The 19,858-nt window shown below is 45.9% G+C and overlaps 1 protein-coding gene across 1 annotated transcript in view; it reads left to right on the top strand.

The window, feature by feature from the left end:
- Positions 1-19,858, top strand: part of LOC137007542 (integrin alpha-M-like) — a 78,379-nt gene that overhangs the window by 37,908 nt on the left and 20,613 nt on the right. The window contains exons 27-29 of the mRNA XM_067369081.1: positions 2,235-2,311; positions 4,730-4,847; positions 17,298-17,401. Coding sequence (XP_067225182.1) covers positions 2,235-2,311; positions 4,730-4,847; positions 17,298-17,401 — 299 coding nt within the window. The remainder of the gene's footprint in view (positions 1-2,234; positions 2,312-4,729; positions 4,848-17,297; positions 17,402-19,858) is intronic.

Raw genomic sequence — 19,858 nt, forward strand, 5'->3', positions numbered from 1 at the left:
AAAAAACAAAACAAAAAAGTTTTTTTTCTAACTTCATGTACATGTAAAACAAAGATTGATTGACGTTAGTTCGAGTTCATCAACATCCCCCAAAAGCTTCACAGTCCTATAGCTCGTCCTGGTTCAACATTTTAATCAATATGGTTAGACAGTTTTGATTTATATGCTGTTTAATGCTGATGCTCACATTATTTTTCAAATGCATCTGCTTATTTGTGAGATCGCTTTTTTCTGCTTCTTCTTTTTGGTATGGAGATACTGCACTCTTTCAGGAGATGCGTACTAGTGCACCCTACTGTATAGACCTTATGTAGCATCGCCCCTTTTCAGCATTGCTTTTGTTGTCTTTTGACTTCTGGTCATTTCCACAGCGATCTTACACATTTATGAATGAACTGCTCGTTTTAAAGTCTACTGACATTTGTTAAGACATCTGCTTTAAACATTACAGTGCTCATGATAACTTTCATTAACTCTTCAACAAGTAAATCCACTTAATTATTCTTAATTAATTATTATTATAATTAACTCACATTGCCTAATTATTCTTTGACAGCATGCCATAGAAATGTATAGAGCTACCGCAAAACGGAAGTTCAAAGAAAATTTTATAAAGATGGTTTCTTTCTTGTTTCTCTGGTGCATAAGGTCTACAACAGTGAAAACACGAAAGCTGAAAAAAAAACTAGTCTCATAAAAGACAATAACTCAATAGCAGGGTAAAAAATTAAAGGCAAATACATACAAGCTAATTTGTAGCTTATGTTTCATTCCAAAGAGACAAAGACTTATTTTTATTTTCATTGTGATTTATCATACCTGTTATAGTATTATTTATGTTTAATTAAAAAAAAAAAAAAAAAAAATCAACATGTTTCCAAGTCCTCATGTCCAAAAGAAATGTAAAAAGAATGCACAAACTGAAAACTAAAAATAATTTTGAAAACTAAATAATTTTGTTATTTTTTTTTTTTTTTTTTTTTTCAAAAGAGAAATACTGACATGGATGTTTATGGTCACCTTAAATTCTAAAGGGAGAGATGCATCCCAATTCGCGTACTTGTGCACTATTCTATGACGTTTTTAAGTACTGTATAAGTAGTGCAAGTAGTGCGTTCACACTGAAAATTACAAAAACAAAAAGTACACTTTAAATACCCAGATGATTCACAATCATCATAATAATGGAAAAAATGAAGTGTGAAATGTTGGACACTTCATGCACTCAACTGTCGCAGCTTTAATTACGTAGCAGAGGGGGAGAGGGTATCAGACTCCGATGTTTAATGACAAAATAACCTTATACAATTCACGCACTACATAGTGCATAAGTACATAGTGTATAGTGCGTCATTTGGAATGCAACTATGGACTTTTGTTTGTCTTTAGAATTTTTTTGTGTGCTGTATTAGGTTACTGTGTAATTTCTGTTGCAAAAGGCAGCAATAAATAAACTTTAAAGAGTGTTTATGTGAATTTATACATTAGCAGTGTTTTGAAATTAATGATGCATAATAATCATGATAATCGTGTAACCGTGATTATTGCTCAGACTATAATCGTACCAACAAAATCTATAATTGTTGCATCCCTAACCCTACAGTCTTGTGGACTTAATGGACCACAAGTGCGCATAATGTGTACCATTTGGGATGGGGCTGTCACGTTTCTGCCCACTGCTGCTTCTTTCCACTCCCCACCAGAGGTCTCCATTTCAACATTAGGACTTTTTCATTGCACACACGCAGTCACTTCACTCTGGACTACATTTCCCACAATCCCTCAGCCAGGCACTGATCACACACACCTGTTTCCCATCAGGTTCCCTTTATAAGCTGCACTCCTTCACACGCCCTTGCCCTTGCCCTTGCCCTTGCCCTTGCCCTTGCCCTTGCCCTTGCCCTTGCCCTTGCCCTTGCCCTTGCCCTTGCCCGTGTTTTGATCCTGGACTGTTTCCTTGTTTGATGCCTGCCTTGACCATAGCCTGTGTTTGGATTACTCTTTTGCCTTGCCTTTCCTGTATCTGTTTGCTGGTGATTGACCTACTGGCTGTTCGACTATGCTCTCCTGTAATTAAAGCTTGCATGTGGATCTCCAACTCCATTGCCCTATCTCGTATGTTACAGAATACTCAGCCACACCAAGATTCAGTGGATTTTATGAGCATTTCCAGCCACAACATGGATCCAGCAGTATGTCTTGTCTGCCTATGTCAATGTAATTGTATCCTCGAGGACCACATCCAAAACTTGGATACACTCTCCTGTAAATAAAGCCTGCATGTGGATCTCCATCTCCATTGCCCCGTCTTGTACGTTACAGGGGCCCTCCATTCTCAAATTTATGCAAATAAGGTGCTGAAAATGCAGCGTAGCAGCAAATAGCCACAGGTTTAGATAATGAAGTCTGATTGTGTAGGTGTTTCTTTTGGATTATGTGTATTTTATTATTTACACATTGGACTCATTGCAGTTATGTATGTTAAATATTGCAGTTTTTGGCGTTTGTGAAAAGCCTGGCTTACAAAAGTTTATTAATATGGCACTTGGCATCTTTCCAACAGAGTGTGTGTGTGTGTGTGTGTATTAGCCATGTGCTGAGAGGAAAAAAACAAAAAAACAAACAGGTTAAACAGACTAGCTACAGACACTCATCATCAGCTTCAGTTAAAAATTCCTCATTTATTTGCACATGATACACATGGCAGTCCTTTGTGCTTATTTACAAACAGAGGATAAAAATCCATAACCATATGCCACACAGCAAATATCTCTTCTAAATACTTTTTCTTGGACCGCTCTATTGACATCTGGTTATTGACTGAGTTTGTAAACAACAATGTGTTGTTGTTGTTATTATTATTTATTTAATTCAGTATATAAACATGCATTCTGTGTATTTAACAAATTATTTTCTAATGCTTCATCTTTCATATGCACTCATTTCCTCCTTTTTTTCCCCCCCAAATAGTTGATCCTCTTTAGTAAGATGCTTCCACCCCTTTTTACATGATTGTACCACCTCCAGGTCTCATCTCCACATTCATTTATTGGCTTGGCTGTGTCACCTCATTCATCCTCCATATCTGCATTTGACAGGTTACAATGGACAACTTCTGTATCAGATTATGCATCTTTTGTGGTAAGATATAAATTAATATTCTTCTCTCTTTTATTACCTATTTGTTATTTTGTACACACCGTCATTACCTCAATAGCTGTTTATTTCCTCTCTGTTAGCCTTCTTGTGTTGCAAGTCTTAAGCCTTTTTTCCCCCATTCTTGCACAACTGTGAGTGGGAACAAGATATTTTAAATTGAACTAGTTACATGATCTAGCCAGGTAAAAGCTTCTTACATTCTCTTTATACTCTTTATATTTGTTAACTAAAGCTGTGAAAAATGCATTGCAATAATCATGTTGTACATGAATGATGAATGATTGAAAGAAATAATTCCTATGACAGTTGTTTAAAGATTTTACAGTTTTGTTTTACTCTAGATTTAGAGTTACTCAACATTCAGAAACACTGTTGATCATAAGACATTAGACATATTGAATTTTAGACAGCCTCATGACACCTTGACAATCTTTCAAATGTTATAGCATATGCTCTACTGTGAACAGACATATGACACGTAACATATGACATTTTTAGGCAAGAACAAACATCAATAAGTGTGAACTAATTATTATTATTATGTTTTATTTATTTAGCACCTTTCAAGAACCCAAGGACACTTTACTTGAAGTTGCTAGATAACATAAATACAAGTATACAGTCAGCATACAACACGTGATCACCCAGATGGAACAGACAAAGTTCATCTATATTAAACTTACAAAAACAAGCATGGAGCTGGAATGTTGAGACAATCGATTAACAAAACATAATGTGAATAAGTGAGTTTTGAGAGCAGTTTTAAAGGTCTGAAGAGAAGAGACATGACAAAGGTCTTGTGATAGTTTGTTCCAGAGCTTAGAAGCTGATATGCTGAAAGCCCTACCACTCACACTAGATAGATGGAACTTGGGTACTGCAAACAAGTTTTCAGAGCTCTATCTTGGTTTCCTTTTCAATTAGATTGAGGAAACCAAACGTTTTTTTTTTCTCTTTTTTTTTCCCTTAATGGTTAGTGTAGTAAAGATAACGTTCTTGAGTGTAGGAAGGGAGGGGACAGGGTCGGCGTTCAACTGCTGACTGAGCTTTATTTCAATAATCACAAACGTCCAACAAAAACTGTGCCACGCACACCAGCAAAACAAAATAATCCACAATGGGCTTCACTCCAGCAGTGTTGTCGTGCACCAGCGGCACAGTCAGCAGTTCCCCTCTCTCTCACGACTCCTGCTTCTCGCGCCGTTTTAACCTGTCTCCGCGCCAATTACTGAAATGAGAAACAGGTGTTCGTGATTTACATTTAACCCGCTCACTCACCAAAGATCTCCCGATGCTTTCTCCCGCTGCAGACCTCGCTGAACCATGCCCCCCTCGCCACAGTTAGTTACAAAACATCTTTGTTATCTTATTACGATAATTGCCTTTATTGGTGCTACACAGTGAAATCACCAGCAGCTGCTGAACTGGGGTCTGTTACTATATAATGTATTTTAGCATGGCTGCAATGTTGTACCAATCAACAAACAGGAATGGAAATATCAATTTTACATTTCAATTGTCAAATTACAGTTTCTAGTTACTAATTCTTTTTCACTTCTGAACACTTTAGTTTCTCAGTCGGTGATGGCTTTTAACATTGATCCTGTTACCTGGAAAACATTCACTGCACCTTCTCCGGGTCAAAATTTTGCCTTTGGCTATAAGGTGATACAGAAAGATGAATCAAGGTGAGAGCAACATAACCACTGATAATGGGGGGAGAAAAAAAAAACATTACCACTATCCGTACTCACCACACTGCCATCAACTGTCCAAAGCAACTACATTGACATAGAAAAACCCTGATTATAGATTTTGTGCTCCATTGTCCATGTTGAATTATACTAGTTATCGAAATGTTTAGTTTGTGATTTCTGAATCATCATTGTCGAATTGTCTCTTTGAATGCAGCACCCCATGTTGACAAACATTGAACTTACAGATTTACAGTAATTTTAGACAGCCTCATAAAGTAAAAACATTCACAATCTTTCTAATGTTATAGAGTATGTAATATTGTGACCAGACATATGATACGTATGAAGATGCAAAATGTCCTTTTAAGGCAATAGCAAACTTGTGTGAACCTTTTGGTCTAATTCTGTCATATGAGCTTTCTGCTTTCACACATTCCCCACGTTCAAACATGCATCTACGAGAAGAGAACTGCAAAAAATAACTTATGCACGTGACAGCATTTTGCAATTTTAATATATTTATAATGAAAAACAATTACACTTAAGAGGAAACCAATCTAAAGCTGTTACTTGGGCACAATGACTATATTCACATTGTAACATGGCCTTGTCCCACCCGCATACAATGGTTCCAACACCCATGGGTTCTCTTGAAATGAATAGTATCAAAAAAGTTTTCTTTTTTTTTTTCTTTTTTTTTTACCTTAATGCATTTTTAAATCTTGCTGTCAGGTTGAAAGAGCTGGGAGAATTAGGAAGTAAGCATTTTTTTTTTATCCCTGGATATAGCTAGTCCAGGAAGATTTGTCTGTAGGGGGACTGTTTAAACACACAGCTACCTGACAAATATAAATAGTTCTCCCTCTGCGTGAGGAAGATCCGTTTAGATCCGCTCTGACGGACAACAAAAAACTCCCTGAAATTTCCTAACGAATCACTGTTTTTACTGTTATTTCCATTTCTTATGCATTCCATTTTAATTATGTATTTGGTTCTTCTTTATGTAAAACACTTTGAATTACCATTGTGTATGAAATGTGCTATACACAAATAAAATTGCCTTGCCTTACTCTCCAGCTATGTGGCTTCTCTGACTTCCTCATAGATCTGAAACAAGTCGACCACAAGCTGATCTTTCCTGTTTGAAAAAAAAGAAAGAAAAAAAAAAACCCTGCAAAATTAGTCACATTAACAGTTCTAAAGAATCATACATATGGTATTAACTTAATAACATTAGTGAACCAGAAGATTGAAAAAAAGTTTAATAGATAGAAAACTGAAAGTATAAAAAAAAACTTGCATGCTCTCAGGCCATTATAAATTCTCATTCAAACCATAGATAGTAGCCTACCTGATAAGTACAAGTAAATATGCTGGAAATCCACGCTTATTCAAGGATGTGCATTTGTTTCATGTAGCCTACGGAGAAGGCACGGGCACCTGCAGGATTTCAACTGAATGTTTTTTTAAATCTGAAAACTCAAAGCAATGAAATACATGTCAAACATCCATTTGGTGCATGTTCACAGAAGAAAATGGCTGCTTGTTCTCTTGATACTGTCTGTTTTACTGAGAAATCACTCCAGGTGATTCAGTGAGAGAGCAGTCCAAACAAATGCAAGTGGATTCAGACCGTTTTGCAAAGGTGTTTTACCAATTCATAATTTAAAACACAATATAAGCGTCAGAAAATACATGAGCAGTTCAGTTGCACAGCTGTTAAACTGAATACACGAAGCGAAGCAAGCTTTTTTTCTTCAATATCCACAACACAAACAACAAATTGCTCATCACTATAGTAACAGTAGACTCTCTGAGCTGGCGTGAGCGAGTGAAGGCGGGGCTAATTTGCATATTCATTGATCCGTGTATATTAAATGAGGCAAGGGTGTAGAGTTACATTCAAGTTATTTTAAGGCATGAAGACATTTTTTTTTCACTTGATTTTTTTTTTATTTATGTTTTTTATGTCATTTTGGTGATCAAAGATGAGATTTAATGGATAAAAAAATTGACTGCAGGGTGTCATGTCTACTGTATGTCAAACCTGTTTTGGATTATAGATAAAATATAGATAAAACCACAGTGTTCCACTGACTCAGGGTGTGTAGATCCGCAAATAGCTGGAGATTTATTTCAAAAGAACAGAATGATCTGCACTCCTTTTAAGCAATGCAACATAGCCTACATAACAGATGTTTTGGATATTTGCCTTCAGTAAATCATTTAATATAACTCCTACACAATGATTAGAGTAAGATACAATACCAGGACAACATAATTTGAAATGAATAAATTAAGTACAAACCCTATTCCAAAAAAGTTGGGACACTGTACAAATTATTTTATTCACAATAGAATATAGATAACATATCAAATGTTGAAAGTGAGACATTTTGAAATGTCATGCCAAATATTGGCTCATTTTGGATTTCATGAGAGCTACACATTCCAAAAAAGTTGGGACAGGTATCAATAAGAGGCCGGAAAAGTTAAATGTGCATATAAGGAACAGCTGGAGGACCAATTTGCAACTTATTAGGTCAATTGGCAACATGATTGGGTATAAAAAGAGCCTCTCAGAGTGGCAGTGTCTCTCAGAAGTCAAGATGGGCAGAGGATCACCAATTCCCCCAATGCTGCGGCGAAAAATAGTGGAGCAATCTCAGAAAGGAGTTTCTCAGAAAAAAATTGCAAAGAGTTTGAAGTTATCATCATCTACAGTGCATAATATCATCCAAAGATTCAGAGAATCTGGAACAATCTCTGTGCGTAAGGGTCGAGGCCGGAAAACCATACTGGATGCCCGTGATCTTCAGGCCCTTAGACGGCACTGCATCACATACAGGAATGCTACTGTAATGGAAATCACAACATGGGCTCAGGAATACTTCCAGAAAACATTGTCAGTGAACACAATCCACCGTGCCATTCGCCGTTGCCGGCTAAAACTTTATAGGTCACAAAAGAAGCCGTATCTAAACATGATCCAGAAGCACAGGTGTTTTCTCTGGGCCAAGGCTCATTTAAAATGGACTGTGGCAAAGTGGAAAACTGTTCTGTGGTCAGACGAATCAAAATTTGAAGTTCTTCTTAGAAAACTGGGACGCCATGTCATCCGGACTAAAAAGGACAAGGACAACCCAAGTTTTTATCAGCGCTCAGTTCAGAGGCCTGCATCTCTGATGGTATGGGGTTGCATGAGTGCATGTGGCATGGGCAGCTTACACATCTGGAAAGGCACCATCAATGCTGAAAGGTATATCCAAGTTCTAGAACAACATATGCTCCCATCCAGACGTCGTCTCTTTTAGGAAAGACCTTACATTTTCCAACATGACAATGCCAGACCACATACTGCATCATTTGGCGCATCATAAAGAGGAAGATGCGACAAAGAAGACCTAAGACAGTCGAGCAACTAGAAGCCTGTATTAGACAAGAATGGGACAACATTCCTATTCCTAAACTTGAGCAACTTGTCTCCTCAGTCACCAGACGTTTGCAGACTGTTATAAAAAGAGGGGATGCCACACAGTGGTAAACATGGCCTTGTCCCAAATTTTTTGAGATGTGTTGATGCCATGAAATTTAAAATCAACTTTTTCTCCCTTAAAATGATACATTTTCTCAGTTTAAACATTTGATGTGTCATCTATGTTGTGTTCTGAATAAAATATTGAAATTTGAAATTATCCACATCTTTGCATTCTGTTTTTATTCACAATTTGTACAGCGTCCCAACTTTTTTGGAATCAGTTTTGTATACAAATGACAGATCAGATAATGATTTATAAATATATGGTTAAAGGAAACAGGAGAGTGGTCTCGATGTCGCCTGTGCCACTCTGGTCATCTGCCCGGCCTGCTCCGCCTGCTCTGCCCTGGCTGCGTGCTCTGCCTCAGTCTTCATGCCCTCTTCCACTTTATGGACCTGGCCCTCCATTCTGTCCCTCTGCTCCACCTCCCTCCTGGACTTTTCTAGCCATAATTGTGACCCGCTCTGGTGAAATGAGTCGGAAGTCGCAACGTTCTATTTTAAGATATGGGCCGATAATGTGGAAAAACATTTTAAAAACATTTTTTTAAAAGCTAATTTCAAAGAACAGACTTTCAAAAACAATCTCCCAAAGTTTTGTAGTCCAGATAATTGAGTAAAGGTATTTAAATGGCTATTAAATTTGACATAGTTTTACTAAATTAGCTGGAAATTAACTTCTCAACTCCTCTCGTCGGCGCTCCCATTTGCGTGTCTCTCTTTAAAAGCCAATAAAAATTGAATCCATATAGGTAGCACAAAAATTCTTTTTGCATACAAAACCAGAGACTTTAAACTTTTATATAAAGCCTCCAACATGCTTCTGTTGCATTGTTTTCACCCTCTAATGAGTCTGAGTAATATGCGTTTACAACAAAAAATAGCACAGCTGCTAACTGAATACAAGTATGTAGATTTCACGTGCTCATAACTTCATGACAAATGCACAGATCATAAAAAATGTTGATCACAAAAAAATAAAATCCGTTGATCACAAGATATTACTCACGGAATGATTTAACATACTTGACTAAAAACATGTCTCTCATCTATCCGGGATGCAGTGTGTATCCAATAATCCCGGACCCATCCATGTTCGTTTTCCAACGTGGAATAACACAAAATAGATATCATTGTAAAGCTTAGAATATCATCTTTTTAATGCATCTAATCATTTTCAAAAGCTCCTAACGAGTGCTGAGAAGCACCTCTAAACCGGAGTTCCCTTTCGATACTTCACTCGTACTGCGTATGGGGAAAGGTCTCCCTTTTTCCCCGCTGCTGAAGCCTTTTTCAATAACGCAGTGTAACTGCACCGTCATTGGTTCACTCATAGACAAGTTGTTGAACCAATGGCGGCGCGGCATAGCTGCGCGGCCTATGGCGACAAAGCGCGCGAATATTCCCGCCGAAATGGGCGGGGTATAGGGCTATATAAGCAGGCGTTTCGCCATAGGATTTCAGTGTTTTCTCCTTCAGCGACGACATCTACTTCTCTTCGCTGATCTCCGCCTGAAGCCGAAGAAGCTCGCCGCCTTCTGCTCTCGCCGCCGTCTGAAGAGGCTCCCGCAGCGGACTCGCCTGGACTCGCCGGTGGAAGAAAGCGCCGGCGCCCTCGCGGACTGCAGCTTCTAGCGCCGTCGCCGAGCCGCCGCCTCCCGCTTCCCGCTTCCGGCCGCTTCCTGTGCGTCCCCTGCCGCCATCCGGCGCGCCGCCTGAGAGCTTCATCCGCGGCTTCGCCGCCGCTCTAAAGAGCGATTTCCAGCGGTTTTCACCGCTTTAAGAGCTTCCGCGGCCCTCGCCGCTCTAAAAGAGCCACCCAATTGCCGTTTTCACGGCAGCGGCGTCTCACGATGCCCCGCCACTCATGTGGTACTTGCAGGGCCCCCCTGCACGACGACGATGGACACAGCGAGTGTGTCGCTTGCCTGGGCAAGCCCCACGCAGACGGCGCGCTCGCTGGAGACTCATGCCCGCACTGCGAGTGTGAGTCTCGCTTCCCTGCGCTCGCGGGTCGCCTTCTTCACTGAGGGCGATCTCGCCGCTCGCGCCCTCCCGTCTCCTTCCTCCCGCGGTCCGGCGAGGAAAAGACAGCGGGGTAGAGCGACTCAGCGCCAGGAGTTGAGCGAGCTCACGCCGGCCCAGCCCCGCGTGCCTCGCCCTCTCCTCCCAGGGAACTCTCTCCAGTTCTGTTCTCTCGCCCTGAGCAGCGTCCCTCCGCAGAAGCGAGTGACCTCGTCTCATTCGGGGGAACAGACGACGAACAAGACGACTCCATGTCTCTTGCGGCTTCCGAAGCGGAAGGATGGGCTGGCGAGCCGGAAGACCCCGCTCCACCGCCTCCCTTGGAACCCATCGAGCATGGCCAGGGCATGGATGCCGAGCTCTTCCGCATCCTGTCTAGAGCCGTTGAAGAGCTGGACCTCGAGTGGGCCCCTCCAGAGGAGCCGTCTCGCAGCCGCCTGGACGAATGGTTTCTGCCAGGCCGCCGCCAAGCACCTCGCCAGCGTTCAGCGCCCTTCTTTCCTGAGGTCCACGAAGAGCTGACGAAGTCGTGGCGCGCTCCTTACTCTGCCCGCCTCCACACTACGCACCGCTCCGCCCTCACCGCCGTCGACGGCGCCGAGGAGAAGGGATACGAGCGCTTGCCACCCCTAGATGAAGCGGTGGCTGCTCACCTCTGTCCTCCCGCGGCTGTGGGTTGGAAGACGAAGGGCCCTTCCTTCCAAGCCCTGTCGGACCACCTCTACTCTGGCTGGACGGGCTTACACCTCGGCGGGCCAAGCTGCCTCTGCGCTCCACACCATGGCCATATTTCAAGCATTCCAGGCCAAACTCCTCCGCTCTCTGGATGAGTCTGGAATCGACGCGCCAGCCTTCAAAGATCTCCGCAGCGCCACGGATCTTGCCCTGCGAGCTACGAAGGCTACGGCCCAGGCCATCGGTCGTTCCATGGCCAGCCTGGTCGTGTTGGAGCGCCACCTGTGGCTCAACCTAACGGAGATCAAAGACCTAGACAAGACGGCCTTCTTAGACGCCCCGGTCTCGCCTTCTGGCCTGCAGTGGATGGCTTCACTGAGCGCTTTACTGCCGCGCAGAAATCGTCTCAGGCTATGAGGCATTTCTTGCCTAAGCGCTCCAGCTCCGCTTCTGCGTCTAGCCGCCCCAGGACTGCGCCGGCTCAGCAGAACAAACCAGCCCCACCTGCAACACAGGCAGCGCCGCCCCAGGAGCATCGCCAGCGCTCGCGCCCTGCGAAGCGCCCTCCCTTCCCGAGCGCCAGGGACCCCGGCCCAGGATTGTGCTGGACCCGGTGCCTCCGAAGTCGTCCTGATTCGTCGGACAGGAAGAGGATGGGGGACCGTCCCGTTACGACCGGACCACCCCAAAAGCTCCCACGGGTAATTTCCCCTCCGCCTCGTTTATTTCCGGGCGTGGGAAACATACTCCAAGTGACAGCTGGGCCCACACCTGTTGCGCCCACTCCAAACGCCGTTTTCACGGCGGACAAATTTTTACCTCATCACAAAAAGAGCAAATTTCCTCTTCCACCCCTCGCGGTGTACGACCCTCTCAACGGCGGTCTGTCACCCAACATTATTCAACCCCTAGCCACTCGGGCCGAGGCCTGGCAGGCCATCCCCGATGTGTCAGAATGGGTCATGGGGATCGTAAACCAGGGCTACTCGCTCCAGTTTGCACGACGGCCCCAGCCGCTTCGCCGGGGTGCTTCAAACATCGGTCAATCCGGACGACGCTCATGTCCTCCGGGCCGAAGTCATGTCGTTGCTGGAAAAAGGAGCTGTGGAAATGGTTCCTCCGTCAGAGAGCGAGACAGGCTTTTACAGCCGCTACTTTCTGGTCCCCAAAAAGGATGGCGGTCTCAGACCCATCCTAGACCTCAGGCTTTTGAATCACTCCCTCATGAGACGGAAGTTCAAAATGCTGACGCTGAAGCAGATCCTCGCGCACATTTGCCCCGAGGACTGGTTCTGCTCGCTGGACCTGAAGGATGCGTATTTTCACATCCAGATAGCCCCCGTCACAGACGATTCTTGAGATTCGCATACGAAGGGGTGGCATACCAATATACGGTCCTGCCCTTCGGGCTGTCTCTGGCTCCCCGCACTTTCACCAAGTGCATGGACGCGGCGCTTTCCCCTCTGAGACAGATGGGAATCCGGGTTCTGAATTACCTCGACGACTGGCTCATCTTAGCCCGTTCGCGAGACGAGCTGGAACGCCACAGATCCGTGCTCCTCAGCCATCTACAATGCCTGGGTCTCAGGGTCAACTTAGCCAAGAGCTCGCTATGCCCCACTCAACGAATTTCGTTTCTGGGAGCAGTTTTCGACTCGGTCCGTATGACGGCAGTAGTCTCGCCAGAGCGCGCCCTGGCAATTCAGCAGCTCACGGCATCTGTCACGAACAAAGCCTATCTCCCTCTGAAGTTTTTCCAGAGGCTGCTAGGGCTGATGGCTTCCGCCTCCCGGTGCTGCAGCTAGGCCTTCTTCGGATGCGGCCTCTTCAGTACTGGTTGAAGTTCCGGGTTCCTCCCAGCGCATGGCGGCACGGCCGCCTATGTCTCAAGGTCAATCGGGCCTGTCTTCTAGCCCTGAAACCTTGGATGGATCCAGTATGGTTCCAACGCGGAGTCCCCTTACAGGCGGTCTCACGGAGGACGGTGCTCTCAACAGACGCCTCCAACTTGGGCTGGGGCGCTGTGTGCGAGGGCAGACCGGCCTTCGGCTCGTGGAGCCACGAGGAAAGCCATCTACACATCAACTGTCTAGAGATGCTAGCAGTGATGAAAGCCCTTCAGTTCTTTCAGGCTTACTTGACGGGACGTCATGTTCTAGTTCGGTCAGACAGTATGACGGTGGTGTCATACCTGAACCACCAAGGCGGTCTTTCGTCCAGCCGCTTATGCGCTCTGGCGAAACGACTGCTGGAATGGGCTCTTCCGAGGCTTCAGTCGCTCAGAGCGACTCATGTTCCTGGCAGGAACAATCTGGGTGCGGACATGTTGTCACGGAGCAACATCCCCTCCGACGAGTGGATGCTCCACCCCCAAGTGGTCCTCACGATCTGGGAGTTCTTCGGGAAGGCAGAGGTAGACCTCTTCGCCTCAGAAGACAACTCTCATTGCCCAACATTTTCTCGAAGGAAGTAGATGCTCTGGCCCACACATGGCCCAGCACGCTCCTTTATGCTTTCCCTCCGATCGCACTGATCCCCCAGGTCATCAGGCGTATCAGAAGAAGACCAGCACAGAGTCCTTCTGGTGCCCCCGCTCTGGAGGAACCAGGTTTGGTCCTCAGAGCTATTCAGGCTCTCTCTAAGAGCCCCGTGGCCGATTCCCCTGAGACGGGACCTCCTCTCTCAGGCAAACAGAACAATCTGGCACCCACAGCCGCAGCTCTGGGCTCTGCACCTCTGGTCCCTCGATGGGAGCCGACTAGCCTCCCCGAGGACGTCCTAAATACCATTTCTCAGGCTAGAGCCCCATCTACGAGGCGCCTCTACGACCAGAAGTGGTCAGTCTTTGTTGATTGGTGTTCAACACGCAACATAGACCCTGTGGAGAGTGACGTATCTTCCATACTGTCTTTCCTCCAAGAACGCTTGGAAATGGGGCGCTCCCCTTCCACGCTTAAGGTTTACGTAGCAGCCATTGCAGCGTTCCACGCTCCTATTGCTGGCCAATCGGTGGGACGAAACGGGCTCGTGATCCGTTTTTGAGAGGTGCTAGGCTTTTGAATCCTCCTCGCCCTCTCACTATTCCCTCCTGGGACCTCTCGTTGGTCCTCAGGGCCTTGAAAGGAGCCCCATTTGAACCAATGGGTTCAGCCGACCTCAGGCCCCTAACACTAAAAACCGCTCTGCTACTAGCACTAGCATCGGTAAAGCGTGTTGGCGATTTGCAGGCCCTCTCTGTGAACCCTGCATGCCTCGAATTCGGGCCTGGTGACTCTAAGGTCGTTCTGAAACCTAGGCATGGCTACGTCCCTAAAGTGCTCTCAACTCCGTTTAGAGCTCAGGTCATCTCGCTCTCTGCTCTTCCTCCCTCGGCGGACGAACCAGAGCTGCAGCTACTCTGCCCAGTCAGGGCATTGAGGACCTACATAGACCGATCACAGTCTTTCAGACTGTCGGATCAGCTCTTTGTTTGTTTTGGCGGCCGCACCAAAGGGTCTCCGGTCTCGAAACAACGCATTTCCCGTTGGATAGTGGATGCTATTAACCTGTGCTACTCCTCACTGGGCACTAATTGCCCCATAGGAGTCAGGGCCCACTCCACTAGAGGAATGGCTTCCTCGTGGGCTTGGTCCAACGGAGTTTCCATCCAAGACATCTGTGAGGCGGCCGGCTGGTCTTCGCCGTCCACAGCTGTCAGGTTCTATCACCTCGATGTCCCGACCTTACAAGCTCGGGTCCTGTCGGTGTGATTAGCGGCTTCCAACAGGTCCCGCTTCACGCCACCATAGGAAGTATCTTCCTTCAGTGTAACCATGGGTTCGGTTAGGCTTTGCCTCCGCTTGTCCTTTTTGCCCCCCTCTGGGTGGCCAAATGCAAGCTATATCGTTCCCAGCCGTGGCACGGCGTGGTTGAATTCGTTCCCCATACGCAGTACGAGTGAAGTATCGAAGGGAACGTGCTCGGTTACTAACGTAACCTCGGTTCCCTGAGATACGGAACGAGTACTGCGTCACTTGCCGTGCCACGAGGCTGCGGCTCAGGGTCGTCGCTTCAGTCGATTGACACTGAAATCCTATGGCGAAACGCCTGCTTATATAGCCCTATACCCCGCCCATTTCGGCGGGAATATTCGCGCGCTTTGTCGCCATAGGCCGCGCAGCTATGCCGCGCCGCCATTGGTTCAACAACTTGTCTATGAGTGAACCAATGACGGTGCAGTTACACTGCGTTATTGAAAAAGGCTTCAGCAGCGGGGAAAAAGGGAGACCTTTCCCCATACGCAGTACTCGTTCCGTATCTCAGGGAACCGAGGTTACGTTAGTAACCGAGTACGTTTACCGCCCGTTGGCGCCACCCGGCTGCGGAAAAAATGAAAAAATATTTTTTTGCTATCACCACGAAATGTGAAATAGATGCAGCTTACATATAGGAGAGTATCATCAAAAAAGAATTTGTTAGCGATCTTATTGTGTTCCTGAGTTATTCCATGTCAAATAAAAAAAGATAAATTATTATAAATATATATATATATATATATATATATATATATATATATATATATATATATATATATATATATATATATATATATATTGTATTTATCAGCTCAGCAAGAAAATGTCCAAATGTAATGTAAATTATATTTTCTTAAAATTTAAAATGTTTTCTATCAAATGAAACCTACCTTTTGACTCTCCATGCTACAGTTTTGGAGTTATGAGTCTTTACTTGTGTGTCGCTCAGAAAAAGAAAAAAAAAAGAAAGAAAAAAAAAACTCTAAAAAAGCCTTCAGGTCTTAAAGGGTTATTCCAAATAAATACTTTAAAATAATTTGAGCTTCAGCCTGGTTTAATAGCATTTATATATAAAAAATGTCTTTGGTCAAATTAAGCTGTAAAATAAATAGTTTATCCCTTTAAATGCAATGGATTTTGAAAGATATCAACAAAAAACGGGCAAAAAACTTTAAAAGCGATTTTCTCAGGTTTTCAATTGGAAAAAGAGGGCAGACGACCATAATTCAAATGGGTATATCTTTAAAACTATTCAAGGTATGATAATGCTAGGATATCATTTTAAAGCTTATTGTCTCATCGTTCCATTGATACCAAAATCTCAAAAGTGCCTGGAAGCTGCTCCTCAGGAGGGGGGCTATGTCACGATCACCTGTAAGAGTGCCCGTAATTGCCACCAGAGGGCACTCAACCCTGGACTTTTGCCACACCATCAAGGACTTCATTTTCCATAGTTCACTGCCTGTTCTTATCATCCATGATTGTTTACTGCAGTCTCATTAGCTCATTACCTCACCCTATATAAGCCTGGTTCACTCTATCATTCTCTGTGTGGTTTTGTAAGCGTCAGCTGCATTTCTGAGCATTCTTGTTTATCTGTGTGCGGGTTCTGACCCTGTTGCCTGTGGATCTATCTCTGTTATCCTGACTTAGTATCTGTTTTGGACTGCTTGTTTGTGTTTGAACCTCTTGCCTGTTTTTTGACTGTGTTTTTGGATTACCCTTCTAATAAACTACTGCGTGTGGATCCTCAATCCTCCAGTCTCAGAGCAGTATCATTACAAGAGGTCTTCATTAAGACCCAGTGGAAGCATATACTTCAACTGATGCATCCAGTATCCATTGTAAAAAAAAAAAATAAATAAAATAAAAATGTTTCTACATGTCCACCTCTTCTTTGCTGCTTTTTAAATTCCTATATGAATTAAAAATATGAAATATTCTATATGAAATAATTTTATATCATGATTACAGTCATGAAAGTGTCTGGCAACTGGTGAACTGACATTTTTCTGATATATGTTTTTTTTCTGTCCCATTAGATTTTAGTTTAGTTTAGTTAATTGATTTATAAAGCACATTTCAAAACAACCGAGGTTGCAACCAAAGTGCTGTACAGAAAAATTAAAACAAAATTAAAACACACAAACACAAAAGAATTAACACACTGGATCAAAACCTTGAGGACCAACTCTACCTATCTGGATTCTTTAATCTGTTTACGACTGTTTGTCTTTGCATACAGTAATTTTATTTATCATCCTTCCCTGTGTATTTAGCTGTTTACAACACTAATCCAATTGTGACTGTAATTATGTATGTATGTATGTATGCATGATACTGGATCTGCACACCCAACCAACCAAATCTTTAAACATGTTCTCTTATTCCCCCTGTCTTTTTTCATAGTCTGCTTGTGAGTGATCCTTTAATACAACTCAATCAAACTCAAAGAGGACAAATATATCACTGTGCTGTGACTGAAGGAAACTGCAAGCCACTGCCCATTCCCGGTACTTAGTTTTTAAATTATGCTTACAAGCATTTAATATAAGATACTAGTTCCCTTTCAGTCGGTCACGTTCGACGTACGTCAGTAGTGACCGACGAATTGGGATATCGCTTAGAGAGCCCTATCATCTTCGTGTAAACTAAAACAAGCCAATGGAATTGGCGTGCGATATTTGCATAATGCGCACCGCCCCCGACAGGTGTATATAAATAGGAAGCAGATGCAATCGCACTCTGTCTTTCGCTTCGGAGCCATTCACTGGTGTCCTGTTTTAGAAGACTCCTTTCTTCGTTTGTTTTATTCTAAAACATTGCCTCAGAAGAGGATTTACAGCGAGCTTTCAGTGCTGGTGAAGAGGGCACGTTCAGCGAGGTCGCGAGTCTCCGAGGAGCTGAGCTATAAGCTCGAAAACTGCTGTTTTCACAGCAACACAAAGAGTGTGTGCGTGTTTAGCGATTTGGGCCGGTTCCTCGGTGTGTCAGGGAGTGGTGTACCTGACACATCGCGTCACTCCCTGGGTGCTTCAGCACGAGTGAGTTGACTTCCCCTTCTAAAAGAGCTTTACAGACGAACCCTGACAGTATGTCATTTCGTCTGTGCGTTAATGGGTGCGGTCGTTCCCTGGTCCCTGCTGATGGGCACAATCGTTGCATCTCGTGTTTGGGCATTCTGCACGCTGAAGCAGCTTTTGTGGATGGTTCATGTTCCCATTGCGGGAACATGACTATCGCGATGCTGAGGTCGAGACTCTCCTTCCTGAGGTCTCAGGAAGCGGGGGTCCCCTCTCCTATGCCGCGTACGACCGTTTTTTCTGGCCCCGGGAACCGGAATGACGGTACGGCGCTGTATAGGAAGGGTGACCTGAGGATTACGGTCAGGGCTTCCCCGCCGAGCGGAAACGCTCCTCGGGCCCCTGCCGCCTCATCAGCACCGCAACCCATCGTGCCACCGTTGGTTTCCGCTGGGCCCTCTACGGACTGTCCAGCCGTTACCTTTGGTGTGCCGGCGGCGGATCGGATGTCGATCGCTGCATCGGAAGGTGAGCCTGAGTCCTCGGGGGAGGATTCGGACGCGCTGCCGCCCGGGACGGTAGCGTTGCCCGAGTCGGATCCCGAGCTCACGGCTGTGCTCTCCCGGGCCGCCTTGTGCGTCGGGCTTGAGTGGAACCCTCCACCCTGTCCCGGCCCATCTCGGTTGGACGATTGGTACTTGGGGGGGGGTCGCGCTGGTCAAATCCAGCGCCCCGCCCCAATGCCTTTCTTCCCGGAAGTACACGATGAGGTGACCAGGTCTTGGCAAGCTCCGCATGGGGCTCGTACAGGGCCTGGTCCCTCGTCCGCCTTCACCTCCCTGGACGGCGAGGATCCCGCCAGTCAAGCGGTCTGTTGCGACGCAGTTGTGTCCAACGGCCGCTGGCTGGCGCGGTGAGCCGCGTCTCCCGTCCCAGGCCTGTGAATTCTCAGCCAGTCTGACTGAGAAAGCTTACAGTGCCTGTGGGCAGGCTGCCTCTGCCCTGCACGCGATGGCCCTTTTGCTGGTCTATCAGGCAAAAGCACTGTCGCAGATGCCCCAGGAAGGTCCTGACCAACAGCTGCTTGGGGAGCTACGCGCTGCCACTGACCTTGCCCTCCGGGCAACGAAGGTGACAGCGCGTTCTGTTGGCCAGGCGATGTCTACTCTGGTAGCCCAGCAACACCACCTCTGGCTGACCTTGGCAGACATGAGGGAGACCGACAAACATCGGTTCCTGGATTCCCCCGTGTCTCCGGTCGGCCTTTTCGGCGACGCGGTGGAGAGCTGTGCCCAACAGTTCTCCGCTGCACAGAAGCAGGCTGAGGCTATCAGACATGTCATGCCACGGCGGTCCGCTGCTGCCTCCACCCAGCCGCCCGTGGCTCAGCCTCAGCCCGCTCGTCGCCGAGGGTGCCCGCCTGCATCTTCCTCCGCCCCTGCTAAGTTGGCAAAGCAGCAGCCTACACCAGCCAAACAGCAGGGTGCCGGTCGCAGACGTGGTGCCCAGCCCGTCTCTGCCAGCCAGGTGGCAAGCGGTCGGGGAAAACTTGGCCCTGAGACGGGCGACCTGGAGCGGAAGGTTCCTGCCCTTTGGGAGAGTATTCCATCTGCTCTCCCACCCCCGGAGGAGGGCCGGGGGGGATTTTGTGGTGGCTGTCCATCTACCGCCGCTGGCTCTCCGGAGTCCAGCGGTACCCACTTTGCCACAAAAAGAGCAGTTTCCTCAAACTCCAGGTCACAACAAGGGGTGTCTGCCAGGGTGCCAGGCTCCGCCTCGCCGCTGACAGCTCCCTCCCCATTCGCCAGCAGGTGGCAATGGTACAGACCGCTTCCCGTGCGCTGTCTCCCATGCACACTGCTGCCTCGCAGAGTCTGACCCCACTCCGGGCCGCCCCCAAGCCGTCCGGGTCGGGTCCCTCTCTGCCTTGCTGCCCCACCCCCGGTG

This window comes from Chanodichthys erythropterus, chromosome 19, assembly GCF_024489055.1.
Source record: "Chanodichthys erythropterus isolate Z2021 chromosome 19, ASM2448905v1, whole genome shotgun sequence".
NCBI classification, from domain to species: Eukaryota; Metazoa; Chordata; class Actinopteri; order Cypriniformes; family Xenocyprididae; genus Chanodichthys; species Chanodichthys erythropterus.